Source organism: Drosophila ficusphila, unplaced genomic scaffold (assembly GCF_018152265.1).
Source record: "Drosophila ficusphila isolate 14025-0441.05 unplaced genomic scaffold, ASM1815226v1 contig_197, whole genome shotgun sequence".
NCBI lineage: Eukaryota > Metazoa > Arthropoda > Insecta > Diptera > Drosophilidae > Drosophila > Drosophila ficusphila.
Window position 1 is genome coordinate 2,151,622 of NW_025064091.1, and position 16,678 is coordinate 2,168,299.

Sequence of the window (16,678 nt, forward strand, 5' to 3'; positions counted from 1 at the left end):
AAATTGTTTAAATGAAAATATAGCAATATCCATGTACGAACACACTGATAATTAAATAGGAAGCGCTGGAGTCAACTTGTTCGGTTATTTACAATAATCTAAAACCCCATTGGAAACACTGTTGCCAAAAATAGTAATAACAATCAAAGCTGCGTGAAAATCGAGAGTTTCTAAAGGCATCAGAGATATTGACAGCAGTAGGTTTGCAACGATCTTAGGGCTCAAACGCTTTCCTGTGACGTATTTAGCTAATTGATACCCAAGCTGTGAGTTCCTAAGCCCAAAAGGTATTCAATTTTGCAGAAGGCAGATTCGGGTGCAAATGAAGGGCTTGGCACCCGAATGCGAAAATCAGAACAGGGCTTGAAATTAAATGCCATGTGCACTTACTGCCACTCAATGATGTGCAAAGGTGATATTTCAAAGGGGCCCGAGTGATCGGTAAGCGTTTGCGTAATGGACTGACTTGGGGCTTAGATTCACGACGGGGTAACAGGCAAATTATGGAGACAGGCAACTCAACTGGCGATAAAGCCCAATCTTAGCCATTCCAATTACTTAAGGGGATGCCTGGGCAAGTGGCTCAAACCCATGCGAGCGGAGGCAAAGTGCCAAATAAATAAGGTGCAAACACGTATGAAGGGTGGGGGAAATAAGAGGGGAAAGAAGAGGGGAGGGGAAGGAAGAGGGGAAGAAGAGGGGAAGGGGAATGAAAGTGGGGGAAAACAGGAGCAGGTAACCGAATGCCCGACGTTATCCTAATCATTGTTATACTTAAGTTAACAGCAGCTTAAGTAAGCAAACGCACACGAGCTTACGCCAGTAATCAAGCACACACACGCACACACACAAACACACACACACACTCCCCCACAAACGCCCCAAATCTTGGCTTTTATGCTTGCCGCACTGTGGGCAAAACCGCTCATTCAATTACCAACTTGAGCAAGAAAGGTTGTTCTAGGAAAAAGGCAACAAATCGATATATATAGTTCTTTTCACATGATTTTATCTTCCTTTTCTTATTAAATTTACACACAGTATTGAATCGCCGCAGCTCCAAATATATAAGTGGTTGATCTGACTAAGATCGAGAAAAATTATCATTCACTATTGTAGTCGTAGAAGGTTAGATTCTTTCAAAAGTCAGGCATTGTGTATCTATCCAGATTATAGCATAATTGTAAAGGTAGAGCTACCTTTCATGAGTTGTTGCACATATACTATTTGCTGCAAGAAATAAAATCAACAGAGTTCCCAAACATCAGCAAATAGGTTTAACTATTTCTGTATTACTGAACTAAAGAAAAGCAAGTGACTGTTCCCTGGCATTTCAGGTATTCGATGCTGAGTTTGAAGGCAAGTCAGTGAAATCTTGGCTTGGTGAAATGGTATTCACAGATTAATTGCATTCAATAGCTATTGCATAAGCACGGTATATACGTATATCGTTTGAAATGTTGCTCAAGAATCTCCTCTACTGCCTTGTTAAATTCTGAACAAAATAAAGACTTGCAATTGCATTAAAAAGAAGTGTTGGAGGTGTTTTAAAGTGGATTGATTTTACATAATACCCCCTGAACTTAAAAGTAAACGCGAGGCTGCTGAATTAAATCGAAACCACTGTCCCTGAGGAGCGTTCCCATCACAACACCTACCGCTCTCCCCGGGCGATTGCCTCTGGCGGAGCTCCTGGCAATCGGGACAATGGGAAAGCGGTGATGCAGAGCGGGTGGGGGAGGGGGGATAACGGGATGAGTGGGGCCGGCACTTGCCTCATTTTGCGGCAGGCGCAAATCCCCATAATCAGAAAGCTTTTGCACTTTATTTGTGTTAGTTTCAATTATATAAACAGCGGCAAAGACGAACTGTTGGCAGTGGAAATGGCAGGCGAAGAACCAATTACCGCTTGATTTAGCACACGCACACGAATGCAAACAAGGGACCCACACTCGCGCACCAACACCCACACTCACACACACACACACACACATACAGTGGCAATCACAATCACACTCACATGCATTAGCCACAGAGCCATGACAAACTTATTGAGATTCATTGAGCAGATTGTGAAGCTCCAGTTCAGTGGGCATGGGTGGGTTAAAAGGGGCGTATGTGGGTGGTGGGGGAGGCGGAGGGGGGTGGATCGCCTAAAAGGGGGTGGGTGTAGAGGGGGGCCGTTGCCGGTTTGTGGGCTCTTGTTGGCTGGTTTGTTAGACAGACAATGGCTAATGCTTCAACTGGTAAATACAAACACAAATATGTACACTGAAAAATTATGTCCGTGTGAATGGGAGCCTTTCCGCTTAAACAATTGCGGGCGAAATGCAAGGAGCAGCTTCAATTTCATTTCGAATTTTCAAAATTTAAGCACCTTAAGCAGCGAAAAACGAAATACCTAAAAACAGACATTTCAACCAAAAACAACAAATAACTAATATAAAACGAAACGCACTGATGGCTCTTATTATTTTTCCAGCCTGAATGAGTGAGTGGTGTGTGTGTGTGTGTGTGTATGTGGGAGTGTGTGTTTATGTGTACACAGTTGTGTGCAAGTGGTTTGTTTACTTTGCATAAAAGCTCAGGCATTGAAAACTAAAATACTGCACAACACATTGAAACTTTGTATTGCAAAGCATTAGGCGCCGTTTCATTTATATTTTATGCACACACAGATACGCACGCACACAAACGAACACAGCGTGCAGGCGCTTAAGTACTCTGGTGTGTGTGTGCACTTCTGCTTAATATTTAAGTAAACAGAAGCTTCCTTGGGCCAACGCAACGTGGAGAAGAAAGTTACATTTCCTGAAAAATTCTGATGTTTCCTCCCATTAATAAAATTACGTTCTTGAAAAGTTAAAGGAAAATTAACTAAAAATGCAACAAATTCACTGAAATTCGGGATATTAAAGAACGATTTAATTTGAATGCCTCTAATTCTCTCTGTTGATATTTTGTGGTTAAAACGAGGTTCCATCGGACACCAATGTGCATTGAAAGGCTTCCCAGGAGACACACTTTTGGTCCACTTCCCAGTTGCCAGTTTCAGGACTCATGATTCTGGGTTCAGGAGTGTGCCACGCGTGTGGCAAGTATTTCAAAGTATTCAGATTACCATCCGGACAGTCTTGATTGTTGTCTATTAAACCGATTGTTTAAAAAGATGCAGGGCTCTCATTCAAACTATAAATTTCTACTCTCTTATGTTTTCATTTCTATTTAGCACTAAATACACAAAGGCAGCTCTATTTTATAGCTTTGCAGGGGGCATTACAATTTCAGTCGCAAAATTGCAAGGCAGCAAAGGAGAAACCCCGTAAAGTATACATATGTTTGTTCATCATGATGCCGGCCAGATTAAAAGGTATCTGCTAATACTGTTTTTAAACGGATCTTGTTGAAATTAAACAAAGTTTGATGCATACATACTTGTATTTATATTTAAGTAATCCAGGGTGATTAAAAATCATTTTAAACAAAAAAGATGTTATATCAACAAAGTTTACTCCGAAAGTTATGGTACAAATAGTTAATTTTTATTTCGGGAACCCAAACAATGATAAAGACGACGCTTATACATAACTATTTAAAATGCTGTGGAGATCAGATGTAATTAAACATAGTTACATGGTAAATAAAATAATGATAGTTTATGAGCATCAAAGGTAGCCACCCGGCATTCTTCCTGTCCAATTGTTGAAAAGCTGTCCATCGTTCACTTCCAGAAGAATTTTTGGGACCAACCACTATGTTTCATTATGTTTTTCGTAGTTAATTGCTGTTTTAAACTGTTGGCAAGCGAAACCCTAGAAATTATAAACTCCTTAATTAATTTATGCAGTTGCTTTTCCCAAGGGAAAGTTTTCATGGCTCAAAGTTTCAGAGAGTTACGTTTTTTCATACAGGTGGCTATCAACTGACCAAATCGATCAGTTTAGCAATTTAAAGTTGACTTAATAGTGGTTCTACCTAATTAATTGACTCTGAAAGTGAAACCGCTTACCTGAAAGTATGCAGCGATTTAAATTAAATCCACTTGCATACCGCCGCCACTCGCCCACAGATGGCGTGCTTGTAGTGCGGTGGCCGCTTGAATTTGCGATGCAAATTTTTAGCAATTTTTAGTAAATAGAGTAAATAGAGGCAACAGAAGGCAGGTGACAGTGGGCCGGAAACGGAGGAGTGTTTTCCATGCACCACGGCTTCAGCATCTGCATCTGCATCCGCATCCGCATCCTCATCCCCATCCTCAGCCAACTCGACTCAGCTGCTGCAATCAGCGACTAATGCAGCTCGTTAGGCAAACACACAGATGCAGGCGCAGGCACACATGATTTTATTCGCCATGTTAACATGCCGTCTGCATGTGTTTGCCAAGGACATTTCCCGGCAAGGAGCTGGCAAAAAAAAGAAACGAGGCGGGGAAATGCTCGCATTTTCGGTGGGAAGCTGGTGGGAACTGCTAAATTTTCCTAATAGCATTTCATTCGGCAACAGACGGCGATTCCCTCACTCCTGCAACTCATATTTTGGCAGATATTTTGGCATTTCCCTGTCAATATGCGAGTGTGTGCCCTCTTACGCTGAGCATGTGTGCGTGGGCTTCCCGAAACCGATTTCGCTTCCATCTTTCCAATTTCTGCCGCCCCGTTATTCCCTTTCCGAATATTTGTCCTTTACTGCACTATGAAAAATATATATTGTTTTATATTGTTTTAAAGTTAGGAAAATGGGGTATAAAATTCAGGTTGCTTGCAAACTGTAACGTCTTTTAGTTAGTATCCCAGTTAACAGCCCTAATTCTTAAATAAAATTTAAGAATTAACGTCAATTAACGTTAAGAATTTCGAGAACTTCAATAATAATAAATTGATACTAAAGTGAAGTTACCTTGCTACCTTAAAGTTTATTATACTCGAAATAATAAACACTTATAATGTATATTATAATACTAACAATTTGCCACATTTCAAGCCGTACAATTTTATCCTTTAGCTGTTTTCGGATTCATATCTACAGTGGCACTATATACGACTTCTTTATTTCACTTTTTCTATACTTTGTTGCTTCAACTACTACAATACCCTTACCACTCGTTCTCTCAGTGTAGAGCGGTCGAAACTGTTTCAGCGGAATCGACCTCGACCGCTTTTTAGGCCAGTTGCCACTCCACTCAACTCGGGCTTCCATCAGTCCACCTGTCGAGCTGACAGTTGGGTATTTAGCTGGTTTTCGGGCTGTCCTTTGTCCTCTTAGCCAATTTGCAGTGCGAAGGGCCGGAGTTGCGAGGCGAGCAGCGAGGGAATCCCCCCGAAGCCGAAGTTGGAGTCGCGTGGCAGTTGGCATTTCGGTTGAGTGCGCTTAGCCCGGGATGCCTTTCCTTTCCTTTCGCTTCCCAAGTTGCCGCCTAATCCCACATAATCGCACCCAATTCGCAGAGGGACACTTACCGCAGACTTTTGGCCAGCTATCAAATCGCAAGGAAGTTCCCAGCTCCACAACCACAACGCATTCCCCCAAAGAAAAGACTTTGTTTTGCATTTCGCATTTGTTTTTTTAAGAGCTTTGGTTGTTGGTTGAATTTCAATTGACAAAAACACGTTGCTTGCCTTATTCGTTTCGTTTCGCTTCGCTTCCCTTCGCCTCGATTGTGAGTCGAAGGACCGAAGCGAGATGATCCTATAACTATGTACATGCACTACACTAGGTTATAGATTTCAGTTGATTTTAGTATACAAAGGTACATTAACATTAGGCGTACTCGCTAGGGGTGTATATACTCGATCTCTCAGTGGATATAGTACGTTTAAAATGCTTCGGTTTGAATGGCTTGCACTACGGTATATACACAGAGACTGCTGCGACGAACGCTCCGATTTTACACATATTATAGAGATATATTATTGGGTTACAATAGCGATGGTGGTTGGTAAAAAAAGATACATCGAAGATTCAGGGATTACAAATACATTTACCTAAGTTTAACAATCAAGTCGTAAGCCTACGTAATCACAATTAAATATTGCTAAGGTCGCAACAACGGCAGCAGCACGCACAAATAAAACTATTGTAATAAAAAAAAACGTCCCCTAAAATTAAATCAACAACTTAAAAAAAGAAAGTAGTTTAAATAACACGAACTATGGTACGACATAATGCCAGGGCACAAAAAAAAAAAAATAATAATAATGAGAAAAGGAAAAGTTGTTGCTAGGAAAAAGGCAACAAATCGATATATATAGTTCTTTTCACATGATTTTATCTTCCTTTTCTTATTAAATTTACACACAGTATTGAATCGCCGCAGCTCCAAATATATAAGTGGTTGATCTGACTAAGATCGAGAAAAATTATCATTCACTATTGTAGTCGTAGAAGGTTAGATTCTTTCAAAAGTCAGGCATTGTGTATCTATCCAGATTATAGCATAATTGTAAAGGTAGAGCTACCTTTCATGAGTTGTTGCACATATACTATTTGCTGCAAGAAATAAAATCAACAGAGTTCCCAAACATCAGCAAATAGGTTTAACTATTTCTGTATTACTGAACTAAAGAAAAGCAAGTGACTGTTCCCTGGCATTTCAGGTATTCGATGCTGAGTTTGAAGGCAAGTCAGTGAAATCTTGGCTTGGTGAAATGGTATTCACAGATTAATTGCATTCAATAGCTATTGCATAAGCACGGTATATACGTATATCGTTTGAAATGTTGCTCAAGAATCTCCTCTACTGCCTTGTTAAATTCTGAACAAAATAAAGACTTGCAATTGCATTAAAAAGAAGTGTTGGAGGTGTTTTAAAGTGGATTGATTTTACATAATACCCCCTGAACTTAAAAGTAAACGCGAGGCTGCTGAATTAAATCGAAACCACTGTCCCTGAGGAGCGTTCCCATCACAACACCTACCGCTCTCCCCGGGCGATTGCCTCTGGCGGAGCTCCTGGCAATCGGGACAATGGGAAAGCGGTGATGCAGAGCGGGTGGGGGAGGGGGGATAACGGGATGAGTGGGGCCGGCACTTGCCTCATTTTGCGGCAGGCGCAAATCCCCATAATCAGAAAGCTTTTGCACTTTATTTGTGTTAGTTTCAATTATATAAACAGCGGCAAAGACGAACTGTTGGCAGTGGAAATGGCAGGCGAAGAACCAATTACCGCTTGATTTAGCACACGCACACGAATGCAAACAAGGGACCCACACTCGCGCACCAACACCCACACTCACACACACACACACACACATACAGTGGCAATCACAATCACACTCACATGCATTAGCCACAGAGCCATGACAAACTTATTGAGATTCATTGAGCAGATTGTGAAGCTCCAGTTCAGTGGGCATGGGTGGGTTAAAAGGGGCGTATGTGGGTGGTGGGGGAGGCGGAGGGGGGTGGATCGCCTAAAAGGGGGTGGGTGTAGAGGGGGGCCGTTGCCGGTTTGTGGGCTCTTGTTGGCTGGTTTGTTAGACAGACAATGGCTAATGCTTCAACTGGTAAATACAAACACAAATATGTACACTGAAAAATTATGTCCGTGTGAATGGGAGCCTTTCCGCTTAAACAATTGCGGGCGAAATGCAAGGAGCAGCTTCAATTTCATTTCGAATTTTCAAAATTTAAGCACCTTAAGCAGCGAAAAACGAAATACCTAAAAACAGACATTTCAACCAAAAACAACAAATAACTAATATAAAACGAAACGCACTGATGGCTCTTATTATTTTTCCAGCCTGAATGAGTGAGTGCGTGTGTGTGTGTGTGTGTATGTGGGAGTGTGTGTTTATGTGTACACAGTTGTGTGCAAGTGGTTTGTTTACTTTGCATAAAAGCTCAGGCATTGAAAACTAAAATACTGCACAACACATTGAAACTTTGTATTGCAAAGCATTAGGCGCCGTTTCATTTATATTTTATGCACACACAGATACGCACGCACACAAACGAACACAGCGTGCAGGCGCTTAAGTACTCTGGTGTGTGTGTGCACTTCTGCTTAATATTTAAGTAAACAGAAGCTTCCTTGGGCCAACGCAACGTGGAGAAGAAAGTTACATTTCCTGAAAAATTCTGATGTTTCCTCCCATTAATAAAATTACGTTCTTGAAAAGTTAAAGGAAAATTAACTAAAAATGCAACAAATTCACTGAAATTCGGGATATTAAAGAACGATTTAATTTGAATGCCTCTAATTCTCTCTGTTGATATTTTGTGGTTAAAACGAGGTTCCATCGGACACCAATGTGCATTGAAAGGCTTCCCAGGAGACACACTTTTGGTCCACTTCCCAGTTGCCAGTTTCAGGACTCATGATTCTGGGTTCAGGAGTGTGCCACGCGTGTGGCAAGTATTTCAAAGTATTCAGATTACCATCCGGACAGTCTTGATTGTTGTCTATTAAACCGATTGTTTAAAAAGATGCAGGGCTCTCATTCAAACTATAAATTTCTACTCTCTTATGTTTTCATTTCTATTTAGCACTAAATACACAAAGGCAGCTCTATTTTATAGCTTTGCAGGGGGCATTACAATTTCAGTCGCAAAATTGCAAGGCAGCAAAGGAGAAACCCCGTAAAGTATACATATGTTTGTTCATCATGATGCCGGCCAGATTAAAAGGTATCTGCTAATACTGTTTTTAAACGGATCTTGTTGAAATTAAACAAAGTTTGATGCATACATACTTGTATTTATATTTAAGTAATCCAGGGTGATTAAAAATCATTTTAAACAAAAAAGATGTTATATCAACAAAGTTTACTCCGAAAGTTATGGTACAAATAGTTAATTTTTATTTCGGGAACCCAAACAATGATAAAGACGACGCTTATACATAACTATTTAAAATGCTGTGGAGATCAGATGTAATTAAACATAGTTACATGGTAAATAAAATAATGATAGTTTATGAGCATCAAAGGTAGCCACCCGGCATTCTTCCTGTCCAATTGTTGAAAAGCTGTCCATCGTTCACTTCCAGAAGAATTTTTGGGACCAACCACTATGTTTCATTATGTTTTTCGTAGTTAATTGCTGTTTTAAACTGTTGGCAAGCGAAACCCTAGAAATTATAAACTCCTTAATTAATTTATGCAGTTGCTTTTCCCAAGGGAAAGTTTTCATGGCTCAAAGTTTCAGAGAGTTACGTTTTTTCATACAGGTGGCTATCAACTGACCAAATCGATCAGTTTAGCAATTTAAAGTTGACTTAATAGTGGTTCTACCTAATTAATTGACTCTGAAAGTGAAACCGCTTACCTGAAAGTATGCAGCGATTTAAATTAAATCCACTTGCATACCGCCGCCACTCGCCCACAGATGGCGTGCTTGTAGTGCGGTGGCCGCTTGAATTTGCGATGCAAATTTTTAGCAATTTTTAGTAAATAGAGTAAATAGAGGCAACAGAAGGCAGGTGACAGTGGGCCGGAAACGGAGGAGTGTTTTCCATGCACCACGGCTTCAGCATCTGCATCTGCATCCGCATCCGCATCCTCATCCCCATCCTCAGCCAACTCGACTCAGCTGCTGCAATCAGCGACTAATGCAGCTCGTTAGGCAAACACACAGATGCAGGCGCAGGCACACATGATTTTATTCGCCATGTTAACATGCCGTCTGCATGTGTTTGCCAAGGACATTTCCCGGCAAGGAGCTGGCAAAAAAAAGAAACGAGGCGGGGAAATGCTCGCATTTTCGGTGGGAAGCTGGTGGGAACTGCTAAATTTTCCTAATAGCATTTCATTCGGCAACAGACGGCGATTCCCTCACTCCTGCAACTCATATTTTGGCAGATATTTTGGCATTTCCCTGTCAATATGCGAGTGTGTGCCCTCTTACGCTGAGCATGTGTGCGTGGGCTTCCCGAAACCGATTTCGCTTCCATCTTTCCAATTTCTGCCGCCCCGTTATTCCCTTTCCGAATATTTGTCCTTTACTGCACTATGAAAAATATATATTGTTTTATATTGTTTTAAAGTTAGGAAAATGGGGTATAAAATTCAGGTTGCTTGCAAACTGTAACGTCTTTTAGTTAGTATCCCAGTTAACAGCCCTAATTCTTAAATAAAATTTAAGAATTAACGTCAATTAACGTTAAGAATTTCGAGAACTTCAATAATAATAAATTGATACTAAAGTGAAGTTACCTTGCTACCTTAAAGTTTATTATACTCGAAATAATAAACACTTATAATGTATATTATAATACTAACAATTTGCCACATTTCAAGCCGTACAATTTTATCCTTTAGCTGTTTTCGGATTCATATCTACAGTGGCACTATATACGACTTCTTTATTTCACTTTTTCTATACTTTGTTGCTTCAACTACTACAATACCCTTACCACTCGTTCTCTCAGTGTAGAGCGGTCGAAACTGTTTCAGCGGAATCGACCTCGACCGCTTTTTAGGCCAGTTGCCACTCCACTCAACTCGGGCTTCCATCAGTCCACCTGTCGAGCTGACAGTTGGGTATTTAGCTGGTTTTCGGGCTGTCCTTTGTCCTCTTAGCCAATTTGCAGTGCGAAGGGCCGGAGTTGCGAGGCGAGCAGCGAGGGAATCCCCCCGAAGCCGAAGTTGGAGTCGCGTGGCAGTTGGCATTTCGGTTGAGTGCGCTTAGCCCGGGATGCCTTTCCTTTCCTTTCGCTTCCCAAGTTGCCGCCTAATCCCACATAATCGCACCCAATTCGCAGAGGGACACTTACCGCAGACTTTTGGCCAGCTATCAAATCGCAAGGAAGTTCCCAGCTCCACAACCACAACGCATTCCCCCAAAGAAAAGACTTTGTTTTGCATTTCGCATTTGTTTTTTTAAGAGCTTTGGTTGTTGGTTGAATTTCAATTGACAAAAACACGTTGCTTGCCTTATTCGTTTCGTTTCGCTTCGCTTCCCTTCGCCTCGATTGTGAGTCGAAGGACCGAAGCGAGATGATCCTATAACTATGTACATGCACTACACTAGGTTATAGATTTCAGTTGATTTTAGTATACAAAGGTACATTAACATTAGGCGTACTCGCTAGGGGTGTATATACTCGATCTCTCAGTGGATATAGTACGTTTAAAATGCTTCGGTTTGAATGGCTTGCACTACGGTATATACACAGAGACTGCTGCGACGAACGCTCCGATTTTACACATATTATAGAGATATATTATTGGGTTACAATAGCGATGGTGGTTGGTAAAAAAAAGATACATCGAAGATTCAGGGATTACAAATACATTTACCTAAGTTTAACAATCAAGTCGTAAGCCTACGTAATCACAATTAAATATTGCTAAGGTCGCAACAACGGCAGCAGCACGCACAAATAAAACTATTGTAATAAAAAAAAACGTCCCCTAAAATTAAATCAACAACTTAAAAAAAGAAAGTAGTTTAAATAACACGAACTATGGTACGACATAATGCCAGGGCCAAAAAAAAAAAAAATAATAATAATGAGAAAAGGAAAAGTTGTTGCTAAGTAGTAAATAGATAGTTGAGTAGTTGGATAGTCGGATACGCTATGTACAATTTGGCTCCTGATTAAAACATTAAAAGACAATAAATACTCGTACATGAAGTGAGTGTAGGGTGACCCAACTGTGGACAAATTCAACATGCAATTGAAACGCTGTTGCTGACACTACGACACTACGTTGCTGCTTCGCAACCGGCGACTTCCCGTGGCTCTGAATCCTCGCGAGAGCCAGGAGTTGCTCCTACTTCTGCTACTGCTGCTGTTGCTGCTGCTGCTGCTGCTGCCGCTGTTGCTGTTGCTGTTAGCGCGAACTAACCGCCGGACTGCTGCTGCTGCCGCTGCCGCGGAAAGTGCTGAAGAACCGCAGCAGCAGCGACTGATCTCCGCCACGTCCGTCCGCCTGGCGATCCAAGCGCCAACCGATGCTTGGCAGCCACCAGAAGGGCGTGTAGCCATCCGGGTTGCTGTTGCTGTTGGTGTTGCTGTTGGTGTTGCTGCTGCTGCTGCTGGCTGCAGCAGATAGTGCTGCAGGCTCCTCCTCTGCCAGCTGATCTACTCTAATTATTTTGCTATTCCTATTGCTACGGTTAGTAATACTTAAATGTTCTGCTTCTGTTGCAGTGGTTGATGCTATTGTTGCTGCTGATGTTGCTGCTGCTGCTGCTGCTGCAGTTGTTGCTGCTGTAGCTGGGCTGCTCTCATCAACCTTCTCCAATGCTGCTGCTGTCTCTGTGCTGGTTGTTGTTGCCTCCTCAGACGGAGTGCGGCCCAATTGCGGCATCACCTGTGACCAACTGGAGCGCGTTTCTGGCGTCGCCTCCTCGCTGGAAACTGTTTCCGTGCTGGCCAACTTGGGCTGCTCTTGCTTCTCTTGCTGCTTTCGCCGGTTGCCTTTTACCAGCTCGTTGATGAGCCGCAGTTCCTGTTGGGCCGTCGTTTCACCTCCATTTCCATTTCCATTTCCAGCCACATCCACATCCACATCCTCGTCTCCGTGGCCGCCAATCGTGTTTGTCATTAAATTGTCATTGTCACTCGCCAGCAAATCATTCTGCTCGATCGCCTCACTTTTGCTGCTGCTGCTGCTGCTGCTGCTGCTGTTGTTGCTGCTGCTGCTGGGCTCTGGTGTTGCTGTTGTCGTGCTGCTGGCGGCAGCATCTTCGAAAAAATGCTGATAATGAAACCGGTCGGTGGAGGAGCTCGAATCGGCATCATCAGCTGCAGAAGTTGTTGTTGCTATTGCAGTTGTTTCTCTTGTTGCTGTTGTTGCTGTTGTTGCTGTTGTTGCTGTTGTTGCTGCTGTTGTTGTTGTTGTTGTCGTCAACTGAACCGGTTGCACTTTCGATTTTATCAAGACCAGGCGATTTTCACGTTCGTCTATCTCGGGTTCTTCTGGCGGATGTGGATGTTCATCTGGCTGTGGATGCGGAGATCTTTCAGAGGAGATCGAAATGGAAATGGAGGTGGAGGTGGAGGTGGAGGCATCGGGAGATGTGTCCACTGACGCCTCCGCAACCGTTGTGTCGCCATCACTGGTTGTTGTTGCTGTTGCTGTTGTTGTTGGATCTGTGGTGAATCCCTCCTCCATGTCCGTGGTGGTCTCCTCCTCATCCTCCTCCAGCTCGCCTAGATCCCCCACTGGCTCCTCCAGCTCCTCTTGCTCCCCCTTGACAACTTTGGCCTTTGCATCCTGGTCGGCGCTCAAAGGCGGCGCCACCTTTCGATGGCTGAAGAGCGGCGGCAGCAACTCGATGCTGCCGTCGTAGGCCGGCAGAAAGGCGTCGACCTTGAGCAGCTGGGCCAGATCCGCCTCCGCATTGCTCAACCGATGGTTTGCGCTGGCGGAAGAGTCATCGTTGTCGTTGTCGCTGACGTTGTCGTTGTCGCTGTCAAGGGAACCGGTCACCAGTTGCACAGAGCTCTCCTGCAGTTGACCCGCCGGCAGCACAATGGCCTCCACCTCGCCAAAGTTTCCGTTGCTGATGTTGTTGGTGATGCTGTTGTTGCTGTTGCTGCTGCTGCTGCTAATGTTGCTACTGTTGCTGGTACTGCTGCTGTTGCTGCTGCTCCCAGGCATCGTGAGGAGTGTTGTGGTGGAGAGGGCGTCGCTGGGAGATGCCTGCAGATCCCCGCCTGCAGTGCGTCGGTAGGCTTCCGCCGGAGGAGCCGTCGTGCTGGTGGTTGTAGACGTGGTAGCCGCTGTGCTGGCAGGAGGAGCAACTGAAGGGCCGGTGGCATTGGCCACTGCCTCCATGTCCGCGGGCAAAGGAGGATCCTCCTGCTCACCCGCTCCTGTGCCCGTGGGAAACCGCTTCTCGAAGATGTTGAACTTCAGCGGCGCGTCCTCGCTGGGCAGAGCCTGGTCCTCGGAGCCCGGAGGAGGAGGCAGTGCGTCCTGCATGGCGGAGGGCACCACCGAGAGGTCGTAGACGATCTCCCCGCTCTCCGAGTCGTCGCCGTAGTCGTAGTCCGCGATGGGCGGCGGCGGGGGATGGCCGTCGGTGGCTCCTGCGAGGATGAGCTCCTGCTTGACCAGGTCCGTGGGATCGATCTCCGACTGGGGGATGCAGCGCTGGTTGTAGAGCGTGTGGCCCTGCGGGCAGTGGCGGAAGGGCAGCGCGAAGATCGACTTGGCGGTCACCTTCTTCTCCTTGACGAGACTCTGCTGCTCGGGGTCCAGGCTCACCCAGTCCTCCCACACCATCCGCTGCACGTTGCCCTCGATGGGGCGCGAGGTGATCGGCAGGCTGTCCGCGGAGTCCATTCCCACTCCCAGGAGGACCGCCAGCGCCAAGGCGGCCATGAGGCAGTTGGGCGCCCTCGGTGGCATCGGTGCCATCGCTCCGGAATCGCTCGCTCGCTTACGCCTGTCCAGCGCTGGAAGAACACAAGCAGAACAAAGGGGGAATCAGAGTGAGCAAGAAATAGCAGATGGGGGAAAGGGGGAATGAGGGACTGAGGGAATGAGGGGGAAAATAGGAAACAAAGGGAAGGGGATCGGCCATTGGCACAACCTGCCGTTCAGCTGTTCTTTTGTCCGGATCGCCCGTTGCCCCAGTCAATCCTCCTCCCTCCCCCTTTTTTTACCTCCCCCTCCGATGAACCACCACCCACCCCGTTCTTTGTGGCCGAGGAACAAAAACAATAACAATAACAAAAAGAAATACCGGTTCTGGGGCCGCACACAGAGCGGCGAGCCACAGTGGGGCAAGTGAATGAATGAACCACGGCATCGCTCGAAGATCAGCGAAGAGAAGCGAAAAGATTGAATGGGTTGCTTGGGTGATAAGAAAAGTATGTTCAAAACACTCTCGGGAAGAACTCATCAAACCTCTTTTCTACTGTTTTCAAATATCTATGGTACTGAACCTCTTAACCAGCAAGCCAATGAAATTCAGCAAGCTACTTCCCCTGGTTTTTCAGAGTATCGTAAGGGAGTACTCGAGTACCTCCTATAAGTTTTCCCTACTCCATCCCACACAACACCTACGAACACCCCATCACTGTGGTTAATTAGGGAGAAGAGCGAACTCCTCTGCTTGCAACCACTGTTTCTGTTTTTGTGGGCCATTCGGCATCGCATTTGGATGAAGACGAAGCGAGTCCGCTTGAATGGTTATGTCAACGGTTCCACAGCGCACACAAAGACGCCTGAAGAGCATTTCACACATCAGTCATCGGTGTTGTCATAATCAACAACATGAGCAACAACTGCAGTAGCAACAACAAGTGCAACTGCAACTGCAACAACTTGTTGCTGCCATTGTGGATGTTGTTGCTGCTGTTCCCGCTGCGACTGCCACTTTGGAGCTGCGACTGCTGTTGCTGCTGTGTTGCTTGTGTTGCCATTGTGCAGCTTAAATTGTTGCAGGCTTTGTTCGCGTTGCAGATGCATCTGTATCTGCTGACATTGTTGCCGCTCTGCTTGCACTTCCTGCTGAAATTGTCGCCGCAATTGCTGCTGCTGCTGCTGCTGCTGCTGCTGCACATCTTCCATGTTGCTGCTGCGCTTGGCTGCCCCGTGCGACAGTCAGTGGCACGCACAAGTGTTTATTTATATACTCGTACACTCGGACACTCGGACACTCGTACCGCTCGACGTCACGAGCGGGAAACCGTACCGCACACTCGAATACATAAATGCAAGTATAATTTATATTTACATGCTTGCGGGTTATCGGGGTTCTCGGAATTTATGGGTTCAAGTGTGTGGCACTGCGACCGCGACTTTCCCAACTGTTGCACGCGGGTTTATGGCCGTGCCACCGCTTCTGTGGCATTATTGCTCGTTAATAGCCCCTGGAATCGGGAAGTGCGTGCGTACCGCCTGCTCTTCAGTTCTTCAGTTGTTCAGTTCAGTTGTTCAGTTTTTCGGCCCTTCGTACCGCTCGTAAAATAGAAGCGGCCCCAGCGGAACTCTCAGCTCTTCTTCTTCTGCTTTTTCGGGGCTCGCGTCTGAATGTCAAGTACCTAGAGATAGTGGGCTGAATGGGTTGTTGTTGTGGGTTGTTCTGGGTTGTTGTGGGTTGTTGTGGGTTGTCAACCCGCCCGATAAGGTTAATGTCACCGCCGTAACGGTATTATATAGAGGCAGCGACTTTGACACCCTCAAAAAGTGAGCAAATGAGCTAATTAGGTTGAGTGAGATGAGGGGTGCGGAAAACACCTGTCAGATGATCAGCTTTTTTCGAGATTGGGAGTGGAACTGTTTCGAAACACATTCAGCTGGGCATCTCCTAAAATAGCGACCCAATTTCACAGGGCAGCACGCATAAGTTTTGTGAGCGAACCAATGCAAAACAGCTTAATCAAATTTTGAAATTTTTCATGTTATAAAATCAAAACTTTCACAGGTTTACATCGCAGCAAAAAAACTAGTAGGTACCATAGAAATATATATCCTGCGTCAACTTCACCCTTTTCCATCGTACTATGCGGTAATAAACTTTCATTATTATTTTTATTTTTTAATGGCCAGTTGCCTAACTTCAAGTATTAAATATATAATTATACACCTTCATTTATGGTTTTTAATAACAAAATGAAAAAGTATACTGCTAGAAAGTTATAAGCATTCAACTTATGTAATAACTGGCCTTTTTAGATATTTCCCACCAAATAACAACGATTTTGATAGTATTCCCCTTTTATACATTCTTATAGTTAACGGTAGGTTAGCATTTCTTACTCGGAATACTCATCCTT

General features: G+C 44.4%; 2 protein-coding genes across 4 annotated transcripts in view; one reads left to right on the forward strand and one right to left on the reverse strand.

Annotated features, from left to right (window-relative positions):
• LOC108102144 (chaoptin) overlaps window positions 1-16,678 on the forward strand; it is a 210,258-nt gene that overhangs the window by 135,277 nt on the left and 58,303 nt on the right. The window lies entirely within an intron of this gene.
• The window catches only part of LOC108102143 (protein folded gastrulation), a 30,538-nt gene continuing 24,654 nt past the window's right edge, over window positions 10,795-16,678 (reverse strand). For all 3 annotated transcript variants that reach the window (XM_043207330.1, XM_017206815.2, XM_017206816.2), the window contains one exon: window positions 10,795-14,350. In XM_043207330.1, coding sequence (XP_043063265.1) covers window positions 11,775-14,312 — 2,538 coding nt within the window. In that variant the 5' untranslated portion in view covers window positions 14,313-14,350 and the 3' untranslated portion in view covers window positions 10,795-11,774. The remainder of the gene's footprint in view (window positions 14,351-16,678) is intronic.